The sequence below is a fragment of the Sus scrofa genome, chromosome 1 (genome assembly GCF_054392235.1).
Source record: "Sus scrofa isolate SSC_HxYL_T2T_F1_AM1 chromosome 1, Sscrofa_HxYL_maternal_Yorkshire_Landrace_v2.0, whole genome shotgun sequence".
In the NCBI taxonomy this organism is placed as follows: Eukaryota; Metazoa; Chordata; class Mammalia; order Artiodactyla; family Suidae; genus Sus; species Sus scrofa.
Genome location: NC_139383.1, coordinates 283,570,746 through 283,598,533, shown reverse-complemented (window position 1 = coordinate 283,598,533; position 27,788 = coordinate 283,570,746). Strand labels below are relative to the sequence as shown.

At 42.2% G+C, this 27,788-nt stretch overlaps 1 protein-coding gene and 1 long non-coding RNA gene across 37 annotated transcripts in view; both read left to right on the top strand.

Annotated features, from left to right (window-relative positions):
- The window catches only part of FNBP1 (formin binding protein 1), a 138,851-nt gene that overhangs the window by 24,978 nt on the left and 86,085 nt on the right, over positions 1–27,788 (top strand). For all 36 annotated transcript variants that reach the window (XR_014829143.1, XR_014829144.1, XR_014829139.1 and 33 more), the window contains exon 2: positions 23,814–23,929. Coding sequence is in view for 30 of the 36 variants with exons in the window: in XM_084998766.1 (XP_084854892.1) it covers positions 23,814–23,929 (116 nt within the window). In the remaining 6 variants the exon portion in view is untranslated. The remainder of the gene's footprint in view (positions 1–23,813; positions 23,930–27,788) is intronic.
- On the top strand, positions 1,534–5,936 carry LOC146407303 (uncharacterized). The gene is made up of 3 exons (XR_014829243.1): positions 1,534–1,969; positions 2,128–2,170; positions 2,225–5,936. It is a non-coding gene; the product is annotated as an uncharacterized LOC146407303 (long non-coding RNA).

The following is a 27,788-nucleotide window of genomic DNA, read 5'->3' as shown; positions in this document are numbered from 1 at the left end:
AGATCTGTTGCCTGAAAGGCAAATCAGAACAGTTTTATTTTATTTTATTTTAATTTTTTGTCTTTTTGCCATTTCTTGGGCCGCTTCTGCGGCTTATGGAGGTTCCCAGGCTAGGGGTTGAATCGGAGCTGTAGCTGCCAGCCGACACCAGAGCCACAGCAGCACGGGATCCGAGCCACATCTGTGACCTACTCTACAGCTCATGGCAATGCCGAATCCTTAATCCACTGAGCAAGGCCAGGGATCGAACCCGCAACCTCATGGTTCCTAGTCAGATTCATTTCCGCTGAGCCATGACAGGAACTCCTCAGAACAGCTTTAGAAGGGACTTGTCATGGTTACTTTCAAGTTCTGGAGTGTTTTTTGTTTTATTTTTCTTCTAGTGGGGTCCTGCAAAAATAGTCCTGTGTTTATAGAGATAAAATCAGCAGTGTGTGTTTGACCACTTGAAAAACTTGAGGTTTCTTCCTGGCCATCCATCATGCAGAAAACCAAAAACAAACAACAAGACAGGCAAGGGTGGTATCGTTTATTTCTTTCCAGTTAATTATTGCCAAATTTGAATTTGTGTGGCAGGTTTTGGCTCCAGATGGAGCAGTCATGATGATCTCTTTCGGAGCTTTTACTCGTTGATTTTTGTAAATATCAGAGCAAATTACAAAATAGATGCTCCAAAATATTTTCTCAAGTTACTCCACGGTGTATATTTCATCCAGCATCAGTTTATGAAAAAACAGTGCAGGAGTTCCCGTCGTGGCTCAGCGGTTAACGAATCTGACTAGCATCCATGAGGAGGCAGATTCGATCCCTGGCCTCGCTCAGCGGGTTAAAGATCTGGCGATGCTGTGAGCTGTGCTATAGGTCGCAGACGCGGCTCGGATCCTGCGTGGCTGTGGCTGTGGCTGTGGCTGTGGCTGTGGTGTAGGCTGGCAGCTGTAGCTCCGATTGGACCCCTAGCCTGGGAACCTCCCTATGCTGTGGGTGCGGCCCTAAAAAAAAAAAGAAAAAAAGAAAAACCAATGCATTCTGATTGTCAGTTTAATTCAAAAAATCAACCTAGCTGGTGTATGTTGGCTTTGGTCTGGGGGAAAAATACAACGATTTGATTGTCTTTTTTTGATGTATTATTTTACGACTTAAACTAAAGCTAGCAAAGGATGCTTCTTACTTGCTTGATGTAAAAGTCCTCACTTAAGATTTTCAGGGGGCAGAATTTTCTGAGTTTGTAGAGATTCTTCTAGTAAAATTTAGCTACCTTATAGTCTTTCTTACCCCAGCCTTATTGAGATACAGTTGATACATAATACTGCATGTGTTTAAGGTGTACAACTTGCAGATTTGATACCCATATATTACAAAGCGACTATCCCCGTCACCTTAGCTACCACCTCCATCATGCCACATAATTACCAGCTCCTTTTTGTGGTGAGAACATTTTTATTTATTTTTTTTCTTTTTTTTTGTTTTTCGTTTTTTGTTTTATTCCTTATTTTTATTGTGGTGAGAACATTTAAGATGGACTCTCTTAGTGACTTTTTTTTTTTTTTTTTTGTCTTTTTGTCTTTTGTCTTTTGTTGTTGTTGTTGCTATTTCTTGGGCCGCTCCCGCGGCATATGGAGGTTCCCAGGCCAGGGGTTGAATCGGAGCTGTAGCCACCAGCCTACGCCAGAGCCACAGCAACGCAGGATCCGAGCCGCGTCTGCAACCTACACCACAGCTCACGGCAACGCCGGATCGTTAACCCACTGAGCAAGGGCAGGGACCGAACCCGCAACCTCATGGTTCCTAGTCAGATTCGTTAACCACTGCGCCACGACGGGAACTCCTCTCTTAGTGACTTTTAAGGATATAAAAGATGATTATAGTATTATTAACTATTATCACCATCCTGTACATTAGGTCCTCAGAACTTTTTCATCTTCTAACTGGAAGTTTGTACCTCTTGACCAACAACTCCCCATTCCTCCCAGTAGCCCCCCCACCCCACCCCTTGGTCCCTAGTAACCACCATTCTATTCTTTTGTTTCTCTGAGTTTGGCTTTTTTATTTTTATTTTATTTAATTAATTAATTAATTTATTTTTTGCTTTATTTTAGGGCTGCACCCACAGCATATGGAGGTTCCCAGGCTAGGGGTCCGATCGGAGTTACAGCTGCCAGCCTGCACCACAGTCACAGCAACCGGGGATCCGAGCTGCACCTGCGACTCACACCACAGACCACAGCTCACGGCAACGCCGATTGTTAACCCACTGGGCGAGTCCAGGGATCGAATCCACAACCGAATGGTTCCTAGTCGGATTCCTTAACCACTGCGCCACGACGGGAACTCCCAGTTTAGTGGCTTTAAGTGTGGTTTTATTATTTTCAGTTACAGACGAGGAAACTGTAACACAGATTATGTGACATCACTGCTAGTGCAGTGAAGCGCTGAGACTAGAGTCTAACTGTAGTGCCTCCTGTTGCAGAATCCACAAACCTCCCCCTGCCCTGCAATGAAACACCGAGTCTGGCCAGCAGTGTTGTATGTTTTTAATTTACTCTCATTTTGGTTTATTTTTAAAGCATGGCTATTCGTGTATTGGTTATATCAGCATTTGCCCAAAGAAATCTGTAACACAGAAATAGGAGCTCAAAACAGTGAAGTAAGTAAGATGCAGCTAGAAATAACTTACAACCACTCAAAAATAGACCCAAACATGGTGGCTTTCCTTCAAAATATCTATTCATGTTTATTTTTAAAACTGGAGTAGCTTTTAGTTATTAAGAAAACTGACTACCCGTGTATAATTAATGAAAAGAAAACACTTGTGTCAGGATTATAGATATCTAAACATTTAGCTGTCTCACATTCCTTGGCAACAGCTTAGGGAAGGCAACTATGTACTAGATTTTTTTTAAAACTGTTTTTTTTTGTGTGTGTTTTTTTTTTTCAGTCGATCTCAGGGCCTTAAGGGTTCCTAATGGTATGATTGGAAGTTTAAAAAAAAAACGTTATATATGTAAAGCCTCATATTATTGTATTTTCATAACTAATATTTGTCATAGATCCATGAGAACAGGGTACTTTTCTCTTCACAGTGGCATCCCCAGCACTTGGCAGAGAGGTTGACACACATTATCCTGAAAACCAGGATAATAAACTATGTATGTGATCTAAACGGACTCTGATCATGAGCACGAAGGAATTAAATAACTGGATGAAGTTTCCATTGACTCATTCATTCATTCCACAAATATTTATCGAGGGCACCGAGGTGATGTGTGCCATGTTACTGTTGCTTGATGGTGCGGGATGTGGTGAGTCAGGCTCAGATGAGCTGCCGGGTGAACTAGCTCATTCCCTCGGGTTGGGATTGTAGGTGAGACTGCCCAGCACACCCTGGGTACATGGATTAGTGTGAAGGTAGCAGCTCTTGGCAGTAGATTTAGAATCTTAGAGGAAAAGACCTTTGAAAGTGAAGCCTGGATTTCTATTGAATGTGACAGGACACATCATCAGTAGCAATGTTTTTCCCTTTAGTAAAAATAGCAAATTTGAATAAAATGCCCACATTGATGCTCTTTTATCGTGAAGGACGACCTAGAAGGAAATGGTAACACAGTAAAGTGAAGGTAGAAGTTACTTGCAGAATAGATATTTCCTTATGTTATTTCCTTGGGTGCCTTTAAAATGGGAATGCGTTAATTACATTAGCATGGTCCTATATCGATAATTAGGAAAAATGTTCATTGAAGAATATTTGGAACACTTGGAGAAGTGTAAAGTAGTGGGGGAACCCTTCTAGTTCTAACCCCCTGCAGGAACCATAGATTTATATTTTTCTGTGTCAAAAATACATATCAGATTTTAAACCCAACGAACTAGAAAAGACAGACCAAATATGACACTTTAAGATATGACGTGTTTATGCGCAACAGTTAAGATAAATTCAAATTTTCTGGTAAGTAAAGATTAAGAAGAGAACAGTTATGCGAGGAAATTCCAAACACTGATGAACATGTCTTAAAGAAGTTAATTTCTTGAGAAATCAAATGCATAATAAAGTAACTTACCTATCAAATAAGCAAAGTGGGTTTTTTTGTTTTGGTTTCTTTTTCTTTTTTTCCTTTTTCGTCTTTTTGTACTTTTTAGGGCTGCACGTGCGGCATATGGAGGTTCCCAGGCTAGGGGTCGAACGGGGGCTGTAGCTGCCGGGCTACACCACAGCCACAGCAACATGGGATCAGAGCTTTGTCTGCAACCTACACCACAGCTCATGGCAACGCTGGATCCTTAACCCACTGAGTGAGGCCAGGGATCGAACCCACAACCTCATGGTTCCTAGTTGAATTCGTTTCCACTGTGCCATGACGGGAACTCCTGTTTTGGTTTCTATTCATTTGTTTTTTGTTTTACAAATGGTGGATATTCAGTTCTGGTCAGAGTTCAATAAGATAGGGACCTTTACTCTCTGATGACAGGGGGTAACTGGTCATCCTTTTCTGGAAAAGACCCGGGCAACAATTAAGGCTGTTTTTCAGTCAGGTTGCTACAGCACAGCTGGCCTGTTTTTTAAATTTTTTATTTCTTTAATTTTTTATTTTTTTTACGACCACACCCAGGGCATACGGAAGTTCCCAGGTCAGGGACTGAATCTGAGCCCCAGCTGTGACCTATGCCACAGCGGCAGCAGTGCCGGATCCTTTAACCCACTGTGAGGGGACAGGATCAAACCCGCTCCTTTGCAATGCCTTGAGACGCTGCAGTTGGATTCTCAACCCACTGCACCACTGCAGGAACTCCTGGCCTTTGTTCTGACTGGAGGGCGATTCTGTTGATAATTGGTTGTTAAATATTTTAAATGTCACTTCTGCTAATAGGTATCAATGAGTTTTTTAATGTTCCTCGCTGGAGACCTAGTAGTTCTTCTCCTGGGAATGTAAACAAATTAATTTTGAATTAATCTTTCTGAGATTTCTTTGTAGCTTTGTACAGGAAAGATCTACACGTATATAAGCTCCACGAGAATAGAAACTTTATGCTTTCTCTTTGCTGCCCTGCCCTTCCTTCCTAGAATAGTGTTAGACACATAGTAGGTATTCAACACACTATTACTAGATGAATGTGATTTTGGCATAGAGAAGAAACAGCATATGTTGCTTACTTACTATAATAGTTTGTGTTCTCTTAACCTCCATAAACATTTTTGTTTGTTTGTTTGCTTTTTAGGGCCGCACCTGCAGCATATGGAGGTTCCCAGGCTAGGGGGTCTAATCAGAGTTACAGCTGCTGGCCTACACCACAGCCACAGTAGCGTGGGATCCAAGCCACTACACCTCACGGCAACGCCGTTTCCTCAACCCACTGAGCAGGGCCAGGGATCAAACCCGCATCCTCATGGATACTAGTCGGGTTCGTTAACCGCTGAGCTACAAAAGGAACTCCTCCATAAACATTTTATTTGCAAGAAATTATTCTATTCTTGTGATAGTATATGAAAAATATTTTTAGCTTTTAGACAGTAATAGTCTTGTATTTCTTAGAAGTTTTTTCCTTCTAAGTGCGAAGTCTGTCTTGCAATCAATAATCAATCCATACTTGGGAATTGAATGTTGCCTATCATCTGAAGGATGCTTTATATTTTTTAATGGGAACAAAATAAGAAGTGTATCAATCAAGGAACAAGTAATAGTTCAATACTTTATGTAATAGATTTTTCTATTGACTTCAGCTTTTTTTCTTTCCTAAGTGTATATTCGTTCTTGATCTCCACTTGGCAGAGGTTCGAGTGATCTTACGTTTCTCTTATTCTGAAAACTTTCTCGTCAATCCAACTGTCACAATTAAATATTTGAGTTCCCTGGTGGTGCAGTGGGTGAAGGATCCTGCTTTGGCGAGGGTTCGAATTTCCACATGGTGCCGACATGGCCCCCAAAAAAAGTAAAAAGAAAAAATTAATTATGGTACATTAAAAAAGAATAGATGGAACAGTGGATGATGGAATGATGTGTACAAAAACAGCAGTAAGATGAACAACCATGGGCATTCTACTCGGGGGAAGAAATAGACTATTAATCCCTTCCAGAAGCTCCCTGTGAGGCCTGATCAGTCTTCCCCCTCATACTCTCCCACCCTCACTGAGTATTATCCAAAATTTTGTATTGAAAATATTCCTTTGTGTTTCTTTGTAGTTTTTCATCACTTATGAATGCAGCAGTAAACAATACATTGTTTCATTTCGCCTGGTTGGGGACTTTACATAAATGGAATCAGATGGACAGCTGGGCTGTTTCTAGTGCTTCGCAGCTATGAATTATGCGGCTATAAACATTCCTGTGCATGGCCCACATGAGTTTATTGTTTGTTTGTTTATCGGCCAAGCCCACAGCCTGTGGAAGTTCCTGGGCAAGGGATCAAACCTGTGCCACAGCAGTGACCCTGGCCACTACAGTGACAGTGCCAGACCCTTAACCCATTGTGCCACAAGGGAACTCCACGAGTTTATTGTTTAGATCCTAAACCTTATACATCTCCAGCAGAGGAATCGCTGGGTGTAGGCTCACTTCTACTATGTAAAACTAATCTGTGTTCCAAGGTCCGCATCAGTGTATGAACATTCCCATTGCAACACATTCTTGTTTTCTGAGTTTAAATTTTTGCCAGGCTGGTGGGTGTGCTATGGTCTGTCATTGTAGTTTTAATAAGCATTTTCTTAATTGCTAGTAAGATTAAACATAATTTCATGCTTGCAATTATTATGATTTTTGCCCCCTTTCCTGTTGGGTTATTTCTTCTTTTTGAGAAAATTGATTTAGTGATCATCACACGAAAAAATTTTTTTCATAACTGTGTGATGACAGATGTTAACTAGACTTACTGTGACAATCATTTCACAATATATACAAATATCAAGTTATGTTGTACACCTGGAACTAATATAGTGTTAAATATCAGTTATACCTCAATTAAAAAGGAAGGGAATTGATTCAAAGGTGTTCCTTCTATATTCTGGATACTAAACCTTTATTGATCATGTGTTATAAATGTCTTCTCCCAGTTTGCCCTGTATCAGTTCACTTTCCCTGTGGTATCTTTTTTTTTTTTTTTTTTTTTTTAAATACAGTGATTTTATTTCCATCATCTTACAGTATCCAGTATTATATATATCTTATAAGACTCTTCATCTCTATAACACAAACATATTTAAAGAAAGCATGTTACAAGATAGCATATATATAAGCAACAGTATGGCAGAATTTTATCAATTCTAGTAGTTAAAAAAAACAAATTTTAAAATTCAAAAATAGCAATTAGCTTATGTTACATGTTGCCACATAAAATATCATGCTTTAAATAGTTTGTCATAAACACTGTATACAAATAAAATATTACACAAAATATATTTAAGAAAATGTTTCCTCGTGGTATCTTTTAATGAACTGAAGTTTTTAGTTCTTGTACGTCAAATTTATCACACTGTTTTTCTTTATGGTACATGCTTTTTTGTATCTTGTTTAAAAATCCTTGGGAGTTCCCACTGTGGCACAGTGGGTTAAGGACCCAGCATTGTCTCTGGTGGTGTGGGTTTGATCCTCGGCCCAGGAATTTCCATATACTTAGGGTGCAGTTGAAGAAGAAAAAAAGAAAGAAATCCTTTCCTACCTCGGTATCAGAAAAGTATTCTATATTGTCTCCTGGAAATGTTATATCCTTGCATTTTTATTTAGGTCCTTCATCTACTTGAAATTAGTTTTTGTGTATTATAAGAAATAGAGGGCATTCCCGTCATGGCTCAGTGGTTAACAAATCCGACTAGGAACCATGAGGTTGCAGGTTCGATCCCTGGCCTTGCTCAGTGGGTTAAGGATCTGACGGTGCCACGAGTTGTGATGTAGGTTGCAGAGATGGCTCGGATCCCAAGTTGCTGTGGCTCTGGTGAAGGCCAGCAGCTACAGCTCCGATTCGACCCCTAGCCTGGGAACCTCCATATGCCGCGGGTGTGGCCCTAGAAAATACAAAAAAAAAAAAAGAAAGAAAGAAAGAAATAGAGGTTTGATTTCATTTTTCCCCCAATAGCTATCCCAGCGCGTTTTATTGAACAGCTTGTTTTTTTCCCCATTGGCCTTTGGTGATGATGGTTGATGGTGGTGGTGATGATGAAGCTGGTGGTGGTGGTGGTGGTGGTGGTGGTGGTGGAGCTATATGATGGTGACCATGGTGATGGTGTAGCATTCGCACTTACTGAAGGCTTATTTCTATGTGCCAAGCCAAGTTCTAAGTACAAGATAACGTAATTAATCCTTATAGTAACACTTCAAGTAGATTCCGCTGTTATCCACACTATTTTAGACAAAAGCCAGAAACAGGGAGAGGTTGAGGGACTTGCTCCATGTGACACAGCTGGTATGTCAAAGAGCCAGAGTTCCCACCAATTCGTTCTAGCTCCAGACCCTGTTCCCGGCCTTTCAGTTCTTTGCATTCACCTATTTTTCTGTCCCTGGACAATACTGCACAGCCTCTTAATTAACTTTGTAAAGGTTGGTATCCTGTGTGGCTGGTATTCCCATCTTGTTCTTCAAGAGTTGTTTTTTGTGGAGTTCCCATCGTGGCTCAGTGGTTAACGAATCTGACTAGGAACCATGAGGTTGCGGGTTTGATCCCTGGCTTTGCTCAGTGGGTTAAGGATCTGGTGTTGCCACAAGTTGTGATGTAGGTTGCAGACATGGCTTGAATTGGGTGTTGCTGTGGCTGTGGCATAGGCCTGCAGCTGTAGCTCCAATTGGACCTCTAGCCTGGGAACCTCCATATGCCATGAGTGCAGCCCTAAAAAAAAGCAAAAAAAGAGAATTTAGAAATAAACTCTGGAAAATATATCATATAGCAATCTAGTTCTTCTACAAAACATGAGAATAATCACACTAAGTGTGATAAATCAATGTTGTGAATAGGCTTGGGTAAAGTTTGTCACCAGATAAGTTAAGAAAAAATTTGGCTTTCAGGAATTTTTTGATTTTGGGTTTGCACACAAGGCACCTGCATTGAGACAGTCCCATTGGCTCCTCTTGAACACTACCTCAATAAATTATCTTAAAATCCAGTCTTTGTACCTGATTATCCCTTCCTGTAAAAGCTATTCTCTCCTTTTAATTCCTCTTTTGAGAATGTCAAAGCCAAGACTTCAGCTGTTTTTGGAATATAGAACTAAAATAAATTATATTTCACGGGATGAACTGGTCAAGCAATAAAACCTTCGATGTATCGTGTGTATATATATTCTATTGATTTTTTTTTTTTTTTAAGAGAACTTGTATCAGGTAAGGAGAGACTATTTCCCCATTTTACAGATGAGGAAAATGAGGCTTAAAGGACAAGGAATTTTGCCCAAAGAAACATGACTTATGACTATTAGGGTTAGAATTTGAACCCAGGTGTCCAGGCTCCCAAGTCCAAAGCTCTTAGGTAACAGTCTCTTGCTTAGGAATGTTTGGGAAGATAGCATTTCAAACTTTTGCTGGGTCTGGGTTATTGGCCTAATTGAAGAAAATATTGATCAATAAGGCTTTTGCTATGTCTCAAAACTTAGGTTGCTCCTCTTTAATGGGCTTCCTCCTATAGTAAAACAAAACCAAAAACAACACTCTCCCCAAGAAAAAAAATGTTCCACCTGTTTTCAGAATCATAGCTCTTATCCCTAAATCTCATAAAGCAATTTTAAAACAGGCTGTAAGCCACAAAGAAGTCTCAGAGAGATAGAGAGATTGTGTTAGTTGGCAAACATCCGTCACGGGTTTTGAAATCACTGGTCTTAGGAAATCCTGGCCACGGCTTCCCAGGCGTTGACTGATGAGCCTGCCTGTCTCCCCATCACTTCTTTCTCTTTCTCCTCATACTCTGGATACACTGGATCTTTCGTTTCCTTCCATTTGTGTTCCTCCCTTCCTGGGGCCTTTTCACATTCCCTTCCCTCTGCGTGGCCTGTCTTCCCCTCTCTCCCCTCTTCTCCCCGGTTTGCCCGGCTGACTTCTGTTTACCCTTCTTGTTTCAGTTGAAACATCACTTCCTCTGAAAGGCTTTCTCTAATCCCACATCTGGATTGAGAATCCCTTGCTTACATGCTTCCACTGCTCTTTCATTTTATTTTATTTTATTTTTAAATTTTGGGTCTTTTTGCCTTTTCTAGTGCCGCACCTGCGGCATATGGAGGTTCCCAGGCTAGGGGTCTAGTCCGAGCTGTAGCTGCCAGCCTACGCCCAGAGCCACAGCAATGCCAGATCTGAGCTGCATCTGCAACCTACACCACAGCTCATGGCAATGCCAGATCCTCAACCCACTGAGCAAGGCCAGGGATCAAACCCACAACCTCATGTTCCTAATCAGATTCGTTAACCACTGTGCCACAATGGGAACTCCACTGCTCTTTTATTTTAACCCCCATTACGACTCCACTGTTTTCCACTATAATTCCAGTGCCTGTGGTCAGTGCTCAGTAAGAAATGGTTGAAAGCTTGCAATATGAGGAAAGAAACAGGGGTGAGTTAGATGGAAAGTAACAAAAGACCCAAAGGGAAGAGGCTTAGGACACATAATATCTCACATTGCAAGGAGTCCAGAGGCAGGGATGTTTCCGGATTGGTGTTGACCTGCAGTAATTTCATCAAAGAGCCAGGTGTTTTCCATCTCTTGTTTCTGCCACCCCAGTGATGCTTCCTCCTCGTGGTTACAGGTGGGTGTCAGCAGTTCTAAGCATCACAGGCAGCTCTGACCATGTCATGAAGAGGAGGCATTCATTAGGGAGGAGATTCTGAGGGGCCACCTGTAGGTATCCTATTTGCCTCACTAGCCAGGGTGATGTCACAAGTTCATGTCTAGCTGCAAGGGAGCTGGGAAAAGTGACCTTATAACAGGAGAGTTGCTCGAGCCCCACGGTGGGTGGCAGGTGACTACTCATACTGGACTGCCAGCCAAGAAGGTCTATCCCAAAGGATATGCTACAGAACCAGGGGCTGGAAGAACAGGCCAGTCTCCCAAAGGACTGGAGTCAGCCAGTGCAAAGCTTGCCAGTACTTTTCAATGCCCGGAGTCACGTTGTCTGGCAACTCTGCTTTATTCTTCATTTTTGCAGACTCGCTTCTTGCCCTAAGTTGGCATGCACGGGGACAGTTTTCACCTCTTACCTCCAGCACCTGTTTCCAGAGAGTTTCTCTCTTTTTTAACATGTTTATTTTATTTTTATTTTATCGAAGTATAGTTGATTTGCAATCCAGAGAGTTTCCAACTGGTCCAGTGTAGCCTGTTACATGGGTCCTTTGGGTCAGATGCTGGATGGTGCACTGGGGTTCAGGTGTGGTATCCCTCGTCTTAAAAAGGGACAACCTCTGGGAGTTCCTGTTATGGCTCAGTGGTTAACGAATGCGACTAGTAACCATGAGGTTGAGAGTTCGATCCCTGGCCTCGCTCAGTGGGTTAAGGATCCGGTGTTGCCATGAGCTGTGGTGTAGGTTGCAGATGTGGCTCGGATCCCGTGTTGCTGTGGCTCTGGCGTAGGCTGACAGCTACAGCTCTGATTCAGTCCCTAGCCTGGGAACCTCCATATGCTATTGGTGTGCCCCTTGAAAAAGACAAAAAAAAAAAAAAAAAAAAAGGAACAACCTTAGTTTGCTTGACCTTCTTAAAATTAGAACGGAGTTCATTGCTGTGAATTCAGATAACCTTTTTCATTGGTGTTGACCAAGTTGCGGGTACTAGGGCTTAGACAACTTTTTCCCTATAATATTTCTATAATATTTTGCACCCCCACCCCCAAACACACACACTTGGAAATATTTATAGAAGAAATAAGTCAAACTTTAAAAATCTCTGGCTTTTTCCTTTCATTAAAAATTTAGCTTATAAATACTTTACTCTTTGTGAGTCTTTGGAATGCTTTCAAAATTCTTCCTGTTTTTTTTTTTTTTGTGTGTGTGTGTGTGCTTTTTAGAGCCGCACCTGTGGCATATGGAAGTTCCCAGGCTAGGGGTCTAATTGGAGCTACAGCTGCTGGCCTACACCACAGCCACAGCAACGCCGGATCCTTAACCCACTGAGTGAGGCCAGGGATCGAACTCACAACTTCATGGTTCCTAGTCGAATTCGTTAACCACTGCGCCACGACGGGAACTCCCCGATTCATACTTAAACAAAATTCACTATCCGAGCTGATACTCAGAAGCCAGGAAATGCGTGGGGAGATTCCATTCGGGGTCGAGGCCAGTCAGTAATGATTCTAAGTGTTTGCGCTAAAGATGTTCATCTTGTCATAGTTCATCATGTAGTTATAGACGTGCCTAAGCTGCTCTTGTGAACATTTTTTCCAGGAAAGACCAAGATTTTGTTCTCTGACTAGTTTAGAAACTAGCCCACCACAGTTACAATCTAGACCTAGCTTTCTGAACCGAGTCTTTATAGCGTCTTCATTTTTTTTTTTAGGGCCGCACTGGTGGCATGTGGAGGTTCCCAGGCTAGGGGTGGAATCGGAGCTGTAGCTGCCGGCCTACACCGCAGCCACAGTAACACAGGATCTGAGCCCCGTCTGTGACCTGCACCACAGCTCACGGCAACACCGGAACCTTAACCCACTGAGCGAGGCCAGGGGTCCAACCTGCGTCCTCATGCGTGCTAGTCAGATTCATTAACCACCAAGCCACGACAGGAACTCCATAGCTTCTTCATTCTTTTTATTTTTATTTTATTTTTTTCATTTTTGGCCACCCCTTGGCATATGGAGCTTCTGGGCCAGGGTTCAGATCCCAGCCACGGTTGCGAAATAAGCCCCATCTACAGCAACACCAGATCCTTAACCCCCTGTGCCGGGCCAAGGATCAAACCCCAGTGCTCCCAAGATGCGGCTGATCCCATTGTGCCACAGCGGGAGCTCCCTTGTTATGTTTAATTTTTAAAACGTATTTAGTTGTAGTTGATTTACAATATTGCGTTAGAATATGTATATATACTTCTTTTCAAATTCTTTTCTTTTATAGGTTATTTCCAGATATTGAGTATAGTTCCCTGTGCTATACAGTAGGTCCTCGTTTATGTCTTTGCATATAGTAGTGTGTATCCATTAATCCCCAACTCCTAATTTATCCCTCCCTGCGCCACGCTCCCCCCCCCATCATCCTTAATTCTTTTCCTCCTCTACTTAAGATGTTTGACCATGCCTGTCTGGAGGGTTACTGTTAAAATGGTCATTGACAAAGTTAGTGGGTTTGGGGGTTTTTTAATGAAAAAAGTAAGTGCTCTTTGAAATGTTTTCTCCTTGGAATTCTTACTCTTTGCTATCTCTTTCATCTTTCATTCAACCTGTTTGGGGCAGTTACAGATGTTTGTTTTTGTTTGTTGCTTTTGTTGCTATATCCTAAGGAACAGAGGGGGAATGGAAAGCGACTAAGGTGTTCTAAGAACATTGACATACGCCAGAAGGTCACTGCTTCCTGTATTGTATTCTTTTTTTTTTTCTTTTTAGGGCCACACCTATGGAGGTTCCCAGGCTAGGGGTTGAATGGTAGCTGTTACACAACAGCTCACAGCAATGCCGGTCCTTAACTCACTGAGCGAGGCCAGGGATCAAACATGCATCCTCATGGATGCTAGTCAGATTCCCTAACCACTGAACCATGACGGGAACTCGTTGTATTGGTATTCTTAAGAGAATAAGTTCTGCAGCAATTTCCCTTTGCCTCTTATCTGCTCTGCCTCCAGTAGAGAAAAAAAAAATCTGGTGCTTTTTCCACGGTTACATTTGTTACCTTCTCTTTTCACTTGGGGTTGCAGTGTAAAATTGTATCATATTTGGCCCAGGGCATCCTGCACTCATTAGTCTTCTGCTTTTGGAGCCTTACATTTGTTGCACATTCAACTTCAGCCTCCTTGTTGCCCTTTTTACACAATATAATTATTGTTATAAAAATTCCAAAATGCAGTTTCTCATATTCTGTGCTCCTTTCCACATTCTTTTTGTCTTTTCAGAGCTGCACCTGCGGCATGTGGAGGTTCCCAGGCTAGGGGTCTAATCGGAGCTACAGCTGCCGGCCTACACCACAGTTTGCAGCAACGCCAGATCCCTAACCCAGTGAGTGAGGCCAGGGATCAAACCTGCCACTTCATGGTTCCTAGTCGGATTTGTTTCTGCTGTGCCGTGACGGGAACTCCTCCCCATTCTTTATATCACTAACTTCATCCATGTGCTGTTGCCTCTTAAACTTCAGCTAAAGTTTGTGGGTTTTTTTTTTTGTTTTTTTTTTGACTCATACATGTATTTTCATCTGTTTACATTTTTACTTCTCGTGTTTCCAATGCTGTTGCTGGAAAGAACCGTGAACATGGACTAATTCTTTAGTATTTTCACCTTCTCAACAGAAAGAGAGAGTTCAGTTGTGATTTGTTACAGCAAATATACCTAAATGCGTACCTTTTGGTTTCTGCTTTTGTTTTTGTTTTCTTTTTATGGCAGTACCTGCAGCATGTAGAAGTTTCCAGGCCAGGGGTCAAATCCACAGTCACAGCAATGCCAGATGCAAGCTGCCTCTGTGACCTATGCCACAGCTCATGGCAACGCAGGATTCTTAACCTGCTGAGCCATAATGGGAACTCCCTGTACCTGTTTTTTATGGCACATTGTAGACTTGCTTTTTAGAGAGAGTCTGAGTTCAGTAAAACCTTTCCTTTTGTGTGAATACCCTAGCTAATTAAAATCCATTGTATACTTGGCTGTCCAACCATGACCCTGTGATATCAGAGCCTCTATTTTTTCAATTATGTCACAGGCTTTTCTTGAGGATGCCTTTTCAACCCAAGGAGAACACTGCCCTTAACTGCAGAGCCCATTCCGGAAACAGCAGGTGTAGATATGATTGCATGGCATCGTCGTCTACTTGTATTGTCAGAACAACTGGCCATTGCAATAAACCCTCTAAAGCTGCCTTTCCCATTTTATCAATGCTTTCTCTGGGCAGACATTGAAGTCACTTGGGCAGTGGTTTTTCCTCACTTTCCAGTTTGACAACTTTGATGTGAAACATTTATTTGGGGATATCTCTGCTCCTAATATAGAAGAAAAAGCCTTAATTTGTCCGTGAAAATGAATCGAAGTCTGTGTTAAACATGCAAGCAATAGAACTGCAGGTGGTACTTTCGGATGACACATTTTTTTGTTTATAAAGTTTTAGGAAACTTTTTTTGTTCCTGGAGATGCAGCCACTGAAATACTCAGACTCAAATTGATTTTTTAAAAGACACTTTAAATGGAGGCGTTGTTTCCTTTGCTCTGTGTAAATCTATACCTTCTGACCCTTTTCCCTCAAAGAGGAGATGAAGCCAATGCCAGTAACGTCATCCCAAGGGATTCTGTTGAAATAGAGCCATTTAAGGTCCACTGCTTCTCAAAGTGCCCAGGCCCTTAGGAAAGTGGATTTATCCAAAATCCCAGTATCCTAAAACAGTGGTTTGACAGCCCAGATGGAAGTGGCCCCAGTGATAGGGAGGGGACAGTTCCCTTCCCTGAATAACTTGCTGCCAAGGGAGGGGTTTACCTGGAGGACAGCTGGCCTTTCTCTGATGCCGAGCCGTTTACACAGAGGTAACTTTAGCAACTTAGTTTCTTACTAGATTGGCTTTTTCCAGGGATTTTGAATGTGTCACTTTAGTATACTTTTTTTTTTTCTTTTTATGGCCACACCTGCAGCATATGGGAGTCCCCAGCCTAGGGCTCGAATCCGAGCTGCAGTTGTAGGCCCCCCACAGCCACAGCAACAACACCGGATCTGAGCTCCAGCTTGCGGGAACGCCAGATGCTTGACCCACTGAGCAAGGCCAGGGATCAAATCTGCACGCTCGCCGAGACAACATCAGGTGTTTAGGCCACAAGGAGAACCCACTGAGCCACAAAGACAACTCCTGCTTTAGTATATTTTTTGATTACAGGAAGTATCATGTTAACAATTGACCTACTCTTTGCCCAATAGTCTGTGATGATCTATATGAGAAAAGAATCCACAGCTTTGGAGAAAAACTTCCTTGTGGCTGATTTGAGCCTCCTCATCTTTTTTTTTTTTTTTTTCTCTTTGTTCCTGGTTTTATAATAGTTTTCTTTATTATTATTATTATTGTTATTATTAATAGTTATTTCCCCAATACAAGGGTCCCTTCATCTTAAACAGCTTGTCTGAATGGAGTTCCAGGGTTAGCTCTTTTACATCATTTGGAAAAAAAGGTCATGCTTCAGAGGTATTACTGAAGAAACAAGAATAGTCATAATAGGAGTTCCCGTCATGGCTCAGTGGTTAATGAATCCGACTAGGAACCATGAGGTTGCAGGTTTGATCCCTGGCCTTGTTCAGTGGGTTAAGGATCCAGCGTTGCTGTGAGCTGTGGTGTAGGTCGCAGACGAGGCTCGGATCCCGAGTTGCTGTGGCTCTGGTGTAGGCTGGCAGCTACGGCTCCGATTCGACCCCTAGCCTGGGAACCTCCATATGCCGCGGGAGCGGCCCTAGAAAAGGCAAAAAGAAAAAAAAAAATAGTCCTAATGTGCTGACCCAGAGAGACCAGGCTTGACATTGACGGATGGGTTTCTACTGCAGTTATATGGGAAAGCAAAATTTGTTTGTATTAAACTTCATGATTTTTAGAAACTCTGAGGATGTAATGACCCAAACAGATGCCAGAGATCATGCTTGTTTTGCTTCAGTCTTCAGTGTATAAAGGAGCTTAATCCCAGTCTAGGACATAAAACCAGATCTGAAAAACACATGTGAAATACAGCAATCAGACAGTGATTGATACGGTTGTCCTTTCCTCATTTATCTGTTCCGCTTACTCAGCCCCTCTTAGCGGGAAGCTCTTGGCAGGATCCTTTGGTGGTTTGGAATTCAAGGAGCAATGAGAATTCAAGAGGAGGCTTGGCGGTGGGCGGGGGGGAGGAAGGTGGTTCTGGAACAGTACCTGTCGGGCTGTAACCAGCTACTCGCACACATCCATTTGCAGTCCCGCTGGCATCTTTGGAGTTATTCGTTGAGTGTATATATAGCAGGCACTTATAAATGAACCCTTTTCCATTAGGTCATCCATTATCTGACTTTCTTCATCTTTGGGAGTAGGAAGCTTCCAAGTAGAAATTTTAGAGGATGTGTCAAATGGTAGTGGTTCCTAAAGGGTGGTCCCCGGTCCTCTGGAGAGGTCTAGAAACCCTCTCGTGGAGTCCATGAAGTCAGAACTGCTTTCATAATGATCCTAAGACACTGTCTTTTCCAATGCGTGGGCACGGGATGCAGAATCAGTGGTGGGGTGACCGCTGAGGCTCCAGATTACAGTAGCAGTTATTTTGTTCCTCATCATTAGTTGTTTGTTTGTTTTGGGCAGTTTGCAGCGTGTGGAAGTTCCCTGGGCGGCCGCAAAAGTTCCAGGGAACCTGCGCCAAAGCAGTGACAATGCAGGATTCTTAACCTGCTGAGCCACAGTGGAACTCCACCATTTGTTGTTTTTAAAAAAAATCAGTTTTTTTTTTTAGGAGTTCTTGCTATGGTGCAGTGGTGAAGAATCCAACTGCAGGGCTTGGCTCGCTGTAAAGGCACTGGGTCGTTCCCTGGCCCAACGCAGTGGGTTCAAGGATCTGGCTTTGCTCCAGCTGTAGCATGGGTCACAGCTGGGGCTAAGGTTTGATTCTTGGCTCAGAAACTTCCATATGCTCTGGGTGCGGCCATTAAAAAAAAAAATCAGTTTTATTTTTAAATATCTGTGATGAAACAAACACATTATTAATTTTATTGTATCTCAACCTTTATGTACATATATATATTTATATATTTTATATATGTAAATATATATATATATATTTTTTTTTTTTTACATCATACATCTCTTTCCTTTTTTTCCCCACCTATGGCATATGGAAGTTCCCAAGATAGGGTTCAGAGCAGTGCTGCAGCTGCCAGCCTACACCACAGTCACAGCAACTTGGGATCCGAGCTGCATCTGCAACCTACACCACAGCTCTTGGCAACACTGGATCCTTAACGCACTGAGCAAGGTCCGTGATTGAACATGCATTCTCGTGAATACTATTCAGATTCGTTACCACAGAAGCACAATGGGAACTCAAATAACATTCCAGCTTAGAAGTGGAAATTAGAATTTTGGAAAATGTGTACTTACCACTGTGAGCTTGAGCGTTTCCAGATATTTAAAGACTCATCAGATAAGCTAGGTAGTGATATAAACACGTGATTTTAAAATATCTTCTACTGAGGAGTTCCCATCATGGCTCAGCGGAAACGAATCTGACTAGCATCCATGAGGACGCAGGTGCGAACCCTGGTCTTGCTCAGTGGGTTAAGGATCCAGCGTTGCTGTTTGCTGTGATGTAGGTCGCAGATGTGGCTTGGATCCCTCATTGCTGTGGCTGTGGTGTAGGCCGACGGCTACAGCTCCGATTAGGCCCCTAGCCTGGGAACCTCCATATGCTGTGGGTGTGGCCCTAAAAAGACAATCAATCAATCAATCAATCAATAAAATATTTATATTGAAATGTGCCAACACTTAGAAGATCTGCATATATTGGTGAAATATTTTCCAAATGACCGATGTGTAGAACAATCGTGCATAGGTACAGGATCCATTCAAAGTGCAAGACACACTAGTGCATTTTATTGTAAGCAGCATGAAAAATTCAGTGCTATGGTTTCAGATTTCACATTGCAGCTAGCCTTTAAGAAACCACTGTTTGTCGAGTTTGGGCATAGTTGTCAAATCAGAATATCGCAGTTACCTAAAAGGAGCTTGGTGTCTGTGTGAAGTTGTATTTTTTGATACACTTCCATCAAAGTAAGGACTCACAACAGACTGAATGCAGAAGAATATCAGAATCCAAATGTCTTCTGTTAAGCCAGGCATTAAAGAGATCTGCAGACATGTAAAACTGCCACTCTTCTCATTTTTTTTGTTTTGTTTTGTTTGGGAAAGTAAAGTTCCTAAAAATAAAAAAAACATAATGCGTGCTATTTACATTAATTAATGTTTAATGTATTTACTGTTGACTTTTTTTTGGCTATGCCCATGGCCTGTGGAAGCTCCCCAGCCAGGCCTCGAACCTAGGCTACAGCAGCGACGTGAGCGGCCTCAGTGACGGCATCTTTAACTGGCTGTCTCAAATGTCCCAAATGGAACTCCTATTGCTGACTTTTTAAATGAACAGATAAATGTTTTAAATCTTTCAGTACATATTGGTACTATATGTACCATATAGGGTACATATTGGTAACTATAAAAACAAAAGCTCTTTTGGGTCCTTGATGAGGAGCAAAGGAGTCTCCAAAACTGTCATGTGACATCAAATAGGAAGGAAGGCATTTCTCTTTCTCTCCCCCTCCCTCCCTCCCTTCTTCCCTCTCTTTTTTTTAATACCTCCAAATTGAGGTATAATTTACAGATAATGGAAGGGACTCAATTTTTGATAATGGTACTATCCGCAGAGTAGCCAAGGCTATTTTTTTTTTTTTTTAAATGCTGCACCCATGGCATATGGAAGGAAGTTGCTGGTGAGCTGCACTGCTGAATCTCTTAACCCACTGCACCATGCCAGGGAATGAACCGGCACCTCCCCAGCAACCTGATTCTTAACCCACTGAACCACAGCAGGAACTCCAGCAAAGGGTATTTTAAAAAACACCATTTACAATGTTTGCTCACAAAAGAGTCTGTTTAAGATTTGGAGGTTTTTTTTTTTTTTTTTCCATTAAGTTTTCCACATTTTAGTGAAGAATGTAAGTTGATTAGTTTTTCATCTGTTTTGAATTTTCTAGCGGCTGTCAAAAAAAAGTCCATGTTACGGCGGTCCACGTGACAGCAGTCGTATTTTGGCTTCATCAAAGATGTTTTAATATAACATGAAAAAAACTATGCTATATTCACAAGCAAGTTCGAGTTTATTTGTTACTGAGTCAGGTTTTTTGTTATTAGGATCTTCTATCTTATTTGAACCCTGTTATTTTAGTAAGGGCTTTATTATAGCTTGCAGAATGTTCTTGCATACAGATAACTTGATTGAAAACATATTGTTTGGTTTGAGGCCAGTAATTTTTAAGGTGGACTCAACTGAAATGTAGATTAAAAAAAAAAAAAGAGTTTTGATCTCAAGAGCTGTTGCTTGATATTGTATACATTAGGGCTAAAAGGAATTGCAAAGTAATATAATAAAAATATGAAGTTGCATTGTTCGCAGGATAAGAGAAATCTAAGAGCAGACGGTCTTAGCAAGGTTTCAAGGGAAATATCTATAATAGCTAAAAATAGTAAGGCTCTGAAGATAGGAAATTATACAGAAAGAGGGCTCTCAAATGGAGGGAAGAGTGTGAAAAGGATTTTTTTTTTTGGTCTTTTTTCCATTTCTTGGGCCGCTCCCGCAGCATATGGAGGTTCCCAGGCTAGAGGTCGAATCAGAGCCGTAGCTGCCAACCTACACCAGAGCCACAGCAACGTGGGATCCGAGCCACCTCTGCGACCTACAGCACAGCTCACGGCAACGCCGGATCCTTAACCCACTGAGTAAGGCCAGGGACCGAACCTGCAACCTCATGGTTCCTAGTCAGATTCGTTAACCACTGCGCCACGACGGGAACTCCTGCAAAGGATTTTTAAATAAATAGGATCATTGTGAAACTATTAACAAAGAGTTACCGATTAGCAGAGAGCTCTAAAGAAGCCTGCTCTAAATAACTAGGAATGATTGTAATCATTACTTGAACTGTTTGTATATTTTTTTTCTTTCAAGTAGTTTAAAGAGATCTCCAGTCTTGTTTACACTATGATTTGCCCCACAACCCTTGTCCTTGTAGATAACATAAATAAATGACCTTCTTGAGCAGTAATTCGGAAATGAAATCTAGGAGTCTGTGAGGTATATGGTGAGGGACCGAGAATCAATGAAAATCTTAAATATTCATCCCTGATTTGTTATGAAGATAAAAAAAATGACTAGGTGTACAGATAACCATTTTAAGGGATTACTTTTAATTAGAAAACATTGTACTAAAATAGGAGTTCCCGTCGTGGCGCAGTGGTTAACGAATCCGACTAGGAACCATGAGGTTGCGGGTTCGATCCCTGCCCTTGCTCAGTGGGTTGGCGATCCAGCGTTGCCGTGAGCTGTGGTGTAGGTTGCAGACGCGGCTCGGATCCTGCGTTGCTGTGGCTCTGGCGTAGGCTGGTGGCCGCAGCTCCGATTCAACCCCTAGCCTGGGAACCTCCATATGCTGCGGGAGCGGCCCAAGAAATAGCAAAAAGACAAAAAAAAAAAGAAAACATTGTACTAAAATAAAACCTGAACATCTTAAAATTTTTTTCATGAAAGTATAGTTGTGTTATAACATTGTGCCAGTTTCTGCACAGTGACTCGGCTGTACATGTATATGTTCTTTTTATTTTTCTTCAATTTTAATTTTATTTTTTTTTCTTTTTTCGGCCGCAACTACAGCATATGGAGGTTCCCAGGCCAGGGATCACACCTGAGCCGTGCTGTGATTGACACCGCAGCTTCGGCACTTCTGGATCCTTAACCCGCTGTGCTGCAGCAGGAACTCCTATGCATTCTTTTTGATATTCTTGTCTGTCATGGGGCATCCCAGGAGATCAGATATGTTCCCTGCGCTCTACAGGAGAAGCTTGTTTATTCTTTCTAAATGTAAAACCCCGAATTTCCTCAGTTGAGGTTTCTCAAACTGTCCTGGAGGCCTGGATGGGGGCATAAGGTTGAGGAAGTTTTTTTCTTCAGAAGAGGGTCTCTCAGATTTCAGAAAAAGTGTCTTGGGCTCTGCCACCCTTCTGATAGAAGTCAAGTATACAGAACAGTTTCTCATGTTTTACAGTTTGCACTGCTCTGAATGGAAAATAGAATCAAAGCATAAAGACAGGTTTTAAATGGAAGATACTGGATCTAAAAAATAAGCTGAAGGACAATGCCGAATGTATACTGTGAGATGGCACATGCCTGGGATGGGATTGCCTTGTGGCTTTGTGGTTTGTTTTTTTTTTTAATTACTTTTTTAAATTGAAGTATAGTCAATTTACAGTATTGTGTTAGTTCCAGGTGTCCTGCACAGTGATCCAGTTATACATGCATACATATATCTATTCTTTTTCCAATTCTTTTCCCGTATAGGGTATTATAAAGTATTGAGTCTACTTCCCTGTGCTATACAGAAGTCCTTGCTGGTTATCTGCTTTATATTTGGTAAAGCGTCTATATTAATTCCAAACCCTAATTTATCCCTCCCCCATTGGTGACCGTAAGTTTGTTTTCTATGTCTGTGCGCCTATTTCTGTTTTGCAAATAAGTTCATGCAGACGTTCGCAGGCCAGGGATCAAATGAGAGCCACAGGAGTGACAACACCGAATCCTTAATCATTAGGCCACTAGGGAACTGCCTTCTTTTTTCATTTTTTTAGGACTCCACGTATATGGCTTTGTTTTTATATTTGATCTGGCACTTTTTCATTTTACATGATCCTAATGACAGTTTGGTGATATTAGGCAGGGCTTCTGTCTTCATGTTGCAGGCAATTGACTAAAACCTTGAGATGTTTGGTGGCCTTTCTCTAGTCCCAGAGCTGGGCTAGAACCCTCATCCTCTATTCATTGCCATTACCCCTCAGGAGCCACCCGTCCACCTCTGTGAATTCTCTTCCCCGAAGTCGTGCTAAGCCTCTCTTCACCTTTGGCTTCTGGTCCTAGGCTCGTCCTTCAGATCCACCAGCTCACCAGCCTCCATCCGTGAGCTCTGAGTAGGTCTGTGCTTCCAACTCGATTCTGGACATGTCACTCCCTCGCTGAACATGTCACATCACCCAAACTGCTGCCCCTTCCCTCCGCCAGGGTGCTCACGGGACGCAGAGCCAGGGAGTTGCCCTCGAACCCTCCTCTCCCTCACATCCCTTCCAGCCTCCCATTTAATCAGTCACAAAGACTAGCTGATTCTACCTGTTCGTGGTCGGTCACATCCTTCCTTCTGCTCCCACTTCCTCTCCTTTGGTCTGTTGAACACCCCTGACTTCCAGCTGCTGGTGATGTTAAACATAGCTATGGTTGTGCCACTCCCTTGCCAAGCCCTTCAGTGGCTCACTTGTGCCTGCCAGGGTCTAGGCACCCTGGCTCGGCATGATGAGGCCAGGACTCTCTAGATCCATCACCCACCACCAGGCCATTCCACCAGATTCGTGGACCGTCTTTGCCTACCTGCTCTCATTCTTCCAGACCAGGAATCTCCAGGCACTGCGCACATCAGGATTATATTTCTCTTCTTTTTGGTTCCCCAGCCCTAAGCACCGTTCTTGGCACAAAGTGTAGGCTTGATGCCTGTTCAGAGGTTGGAATAAAAGTCATGAGTCATTTTATTTGTTTGAGGAAAGCAGGTATTTTGTAACCTTTCTCCCTCCCCGTTCCTCGCCTCCGATTTCAGGGAGCTTACTTGAATGCTAACTCAGATAACGGGTAAGGTGCTGACTGAGTTGTCGCGGGTGTGTGTTCCACCTCGAGGTCCGTGGTGTCTTGGAGAGGACACTTGGCTTTGCGCCAGGACATCAACTGTATCCAAACACCACGTTTCTAACAGGAATAGGGAACGTGAACGGACGGGTCAGAGGTCAATAGCTCAGGCAGTTTTCAAACCAAATTTGGTAATGTTGAAATCATGAAAAATGTTAGAACTGCTTTCTAGGTACTGATATATTGTTGAGAGACTTGTTCGTTGGAGTTATGCTAATCACAGAGAAAGATTACAAGCTCTCCCCCACCTTTTTTTTTTTAACAGGATCAATTTGACAACTTAGAAAAACACACACAGTGGGGAATTGATATTCTTGAGAAATACATCAAATTCGTAAAGGAAAGGACAGAGATTGAACTCAGCTATGCAAAGCAACTCAGGTAAGTTGATACTGAGAAAGGCTGGCTGTTAACTGCAGAATGGATGTAAGGATAATTCAATATTCTCATTTTGTAGTATAAATGCATAATCCTTGAACGATTTCTTCTTTCACGTCAGCTTATTCTTCAATAAAAACAATTGTTTTTAAATATAAAAAATTAATTTTCCTAGGACAGTAAGCCTACAAATCAAGTTATGCTTTTAGAATCTGGTTTCTTGAAAGGATGCCTGCTGCATTTTGGAGCAGCTTTTTTGTTTTTTCAGAAAACGTCTTAAAAATTAACTTTTATTGGAGTGTAGTTGATTTACAATGTTGTGTTCGTTGCAGGTATAGAGCAACGTGAATCAGTTATATATATATATCTCCCTTCTTTTTCAGATTCTTTCCCTATATAGGCTATCACAGAGTATTGAATAGATTTCCCTGTGTGTTACTTATCAATTTGAAATATAACGTAGGAGTTCTCTTGGGGCGCAGTTGGTTAAGGATCTGGCATTGCCGCTGCAGCAGCTTGGGTCGCTGCTGTGGCACAGGTTCGATCCCTGGCCAGGGAGTTTTTTAATGCCACGGGTGTAGCCAAAAAAAAAAAAAAAAAAAGAAAGAAAAAAGAAATATTACATACATACAGAAAAGTTCACCGATCTCGTGTACAGTGCCAGAAATTTTCAGAGGGAATACGACCATAGGACCAGCACCCAGGTCTAGAAACAGCAAGTTACCAGCCTCAGGGCCTTTTCCATTCCCCCCCCCCCCGGGGGGGGGGTTGACTACTCTCCCGATCTCTGACAGCCTGGATTAGTCGTGCCTGTTTTTAAACCTTAACGAATGTAAGCATTTATTATGCACTGTTTGTATTTGGCTTCCTTTGTTCCTCATTATGTCTGTGGGATTCACTGTTGTTGCATTTGCTGGTACTTTTCATTGGTGTTTAATATTTTGGTGTATGAATGTATCACCGTTTTTTTAAATGATTTTTATTTTTTTCCATTATAGTTGGTTTACAGTGCTCCGTCAATTGTCTATGGTACGGCAAAGTGACCCAGTCACACACACACATATATTCTTTTCCTCGCATCATCCTCCATCATGCTCCATCACAAGTGACTGGGTATGGTTCCCAGTGCTATACAGCAGGATCTCATTGCTCCTCCACTCCAATCACAGTTTTGACCAATCTGCTGTCACTAGATTATTTCTTGTTTCCAATTTGGGGCTATAAAGTATAGACCCAGGTGTGGAATTCCTGGGTCAAAGGTGTTGTGTATATTTAGCTTTAGTAGATGGAGTTAGTTTTCCAGGAGCTTTTCGGATTCATGCTCCCTCCAGCAACATTGGAGAGGTCTGGTGGAGGCCCTTCGGACACCTTCAGTGATGAAACTATCCAAGAAATTTGTGTTTTTACCCAAAACGTTTAAACGTTGCTGGTAGAACTAAACTTGAAGTGGCAAAATCATGAATGATTTCTTGATGGGTTGAACTGGTTTGTGCAGATTGTTTTAAGACTTGTGAAATGTCTAGATGACTTTTGGTTTAGAAAACGTTTTGTTTTAATCCAAAGACCATCTGGATAAGGTGAATGCCATCTGTCTTTTAAAGAATCTGGGTTCTTTTTTTTTTTTTTTTTTTTTCTGGGTTCTTATATATAGGGTGGTTGTTTATAAATAAGAACCTAAGTGGTACTTATAGTATTCTTTTATGGATGATAAGTTTTGTTTCCAGTGAGTAAAAAATAAATGTACCATGTGCTGCTCAGTGAAATAGTTTTTGTAAATAAATTTTATTGATGTATATAAATTTCAATAAACTGTAAATTTAATGTATTATTAATAAATTATTTAATAGTAAAAATAAAGTATTAAATATATTGAATTAAAATTTTAATTGATAGGGAGTTCCCATCATGGCTCAGCAGAAACAAATCTGACTGGTATCCATGAGGACATAGGTTTGATCCCTGCCCTCGCTTGGTGGGTTAAGGATCCAGCATTGCCATACACCGCTGTGTAGGTTGTAGGCGTGTCTCAGATCTGGCTGTGACATAGGCCAGCGGCTAATGCTCCCATTTGACCCCTAGCCTGGGACCCTCCATATGCCATGGATGTGGCCCTAAAAAGACACATACACAAAACTTCTACATGCCATGGGTGGGGAAAAAAAATTAATAAATAAATTTCTTTCAAGATAAGTAAATTATTAAATATAAATAATTTGATAATGCCTTTACTCTTAAATAACTTTATTTATAAAAAATTAATAAATATTATTCCAGATGAATTGTGCCCTGCATGTATATCAGCCTCATTAGCACTTGAAGACTTTTAAAACTGAAACTGGGACTGGAGAATGAGCTGCTTCATGTTAATTATTTAAACATTAAGTCGTAAAAAGTCTTTCGTGGGAACACGGGTTACGTAACAGCTTTGGCCAAAATAAGCTCTCACCTAATGGATTTATCTCTGTCTGTGGTCTTCTTTTTCTGTTAGCGCACACCCCCTTTTCCTGGGGCTTTAGTCCACTGTTTTGTTTCGCTCTGGGGGTTTGTCATTAGATGTCATCATCTCCGTTGATGGCCATCTTCTGCCATCAGTTCTACCTCGTGAAGAGCAGGTGCTTTCTTTGCTCTCCCCTGAAAAGCAGCTGGCTCCCTGCCCTTTCTCATCACCCTCTGTGAGGGAACTGAGGATTCAGGTAACAAAATTGGAGGCTCTTGGTAAAGACTCCAGATCCCAATAATTAAAGGTTCAGATAATGTTTAATAGCGTTCCACCGACCACTTTCCCCTATTGTGGGATCGTGTTTCACAACTTGAAATAGAGCGGTGATATTCCTGCTGTGATGGCAGTCTCTTGGGAAGTACTTTTCCTGAGACTTTAAATATTAGCATTTGTTTCATTACATCCACGAAAGTATCTGAAGTTGTAGTTATTGGGAAAAACTGATAAAAGCTTACGAGTAATCCAGCGCTGCCTTACCGGCAATGACTAATCCTTTGGACTTCTCATCTTTTTACTGAGATCTGGGCGGGGCCCTTGATGCTGATGGGTAGTTGTCCTCTCTCTCCTTGGTTGATGCGCTATCCTACTTGCTTGAGTCTTTCGTAGCTTCTCTTGCCTCAACCTCAACACCTCCTTTCCCTGCCTACTTCACTGAGAAAACTGAAGCAGCCAGAAGAAAATGGACTCGCACACACTCTGACCCACCTGTCTGTACCTGTTCCCACACCTGGATGTCCCCTCTCCCGGATGCTCCTGTCTACATCCAGCTTATGCCCTTTCCCCCTGTGTCTCTCCAACTCTGTCCTACTAGTTCTCTGCTCTGTTCCTGTGTCATCAGTGCTTCACTCTGGACTGGATTATCCCCAATGGCACAAATGTGCACCACTGTCTCCCATCATTAAAAAAACACAAAGAAAACAAAACTCTTGGAGTTCCCATTGTGGCTCCATGGTAACGAATCCAGCTGGTACCCATGAGGTCGCAGGTTCCATCCCTGACCTCGCTCAGTGGATTAAGGATCCAGCGTTGCGGTGTGCTGTGGTGTAGGTCGCAGACGTGGCTCAGATCCCTCGTTTCTGTGGCTGTGGCTGGCAGCTACAGCTCTGATTCAGCCCCTAGGCTGGAAACTTCCATATGCCTCAGGCGCCTAAAAAGACCGAAACAAAACAAAACTCTTGAGCTCACTTCCCCCACCAGCTGCCACCATTTGTTTGCCTCCCTTTGCAGCAAACTGTCCCAACAGTGTCCTCCCTCGAGGTCCCCACCCACCACTCTGCACTGGAACTGCTCCTAAGGCGCCAGTGACCTTCATCTTGTCCCACCCAGTGGCCTGGCCTCAGTCCTCGCTGGCCTTGACCCCTC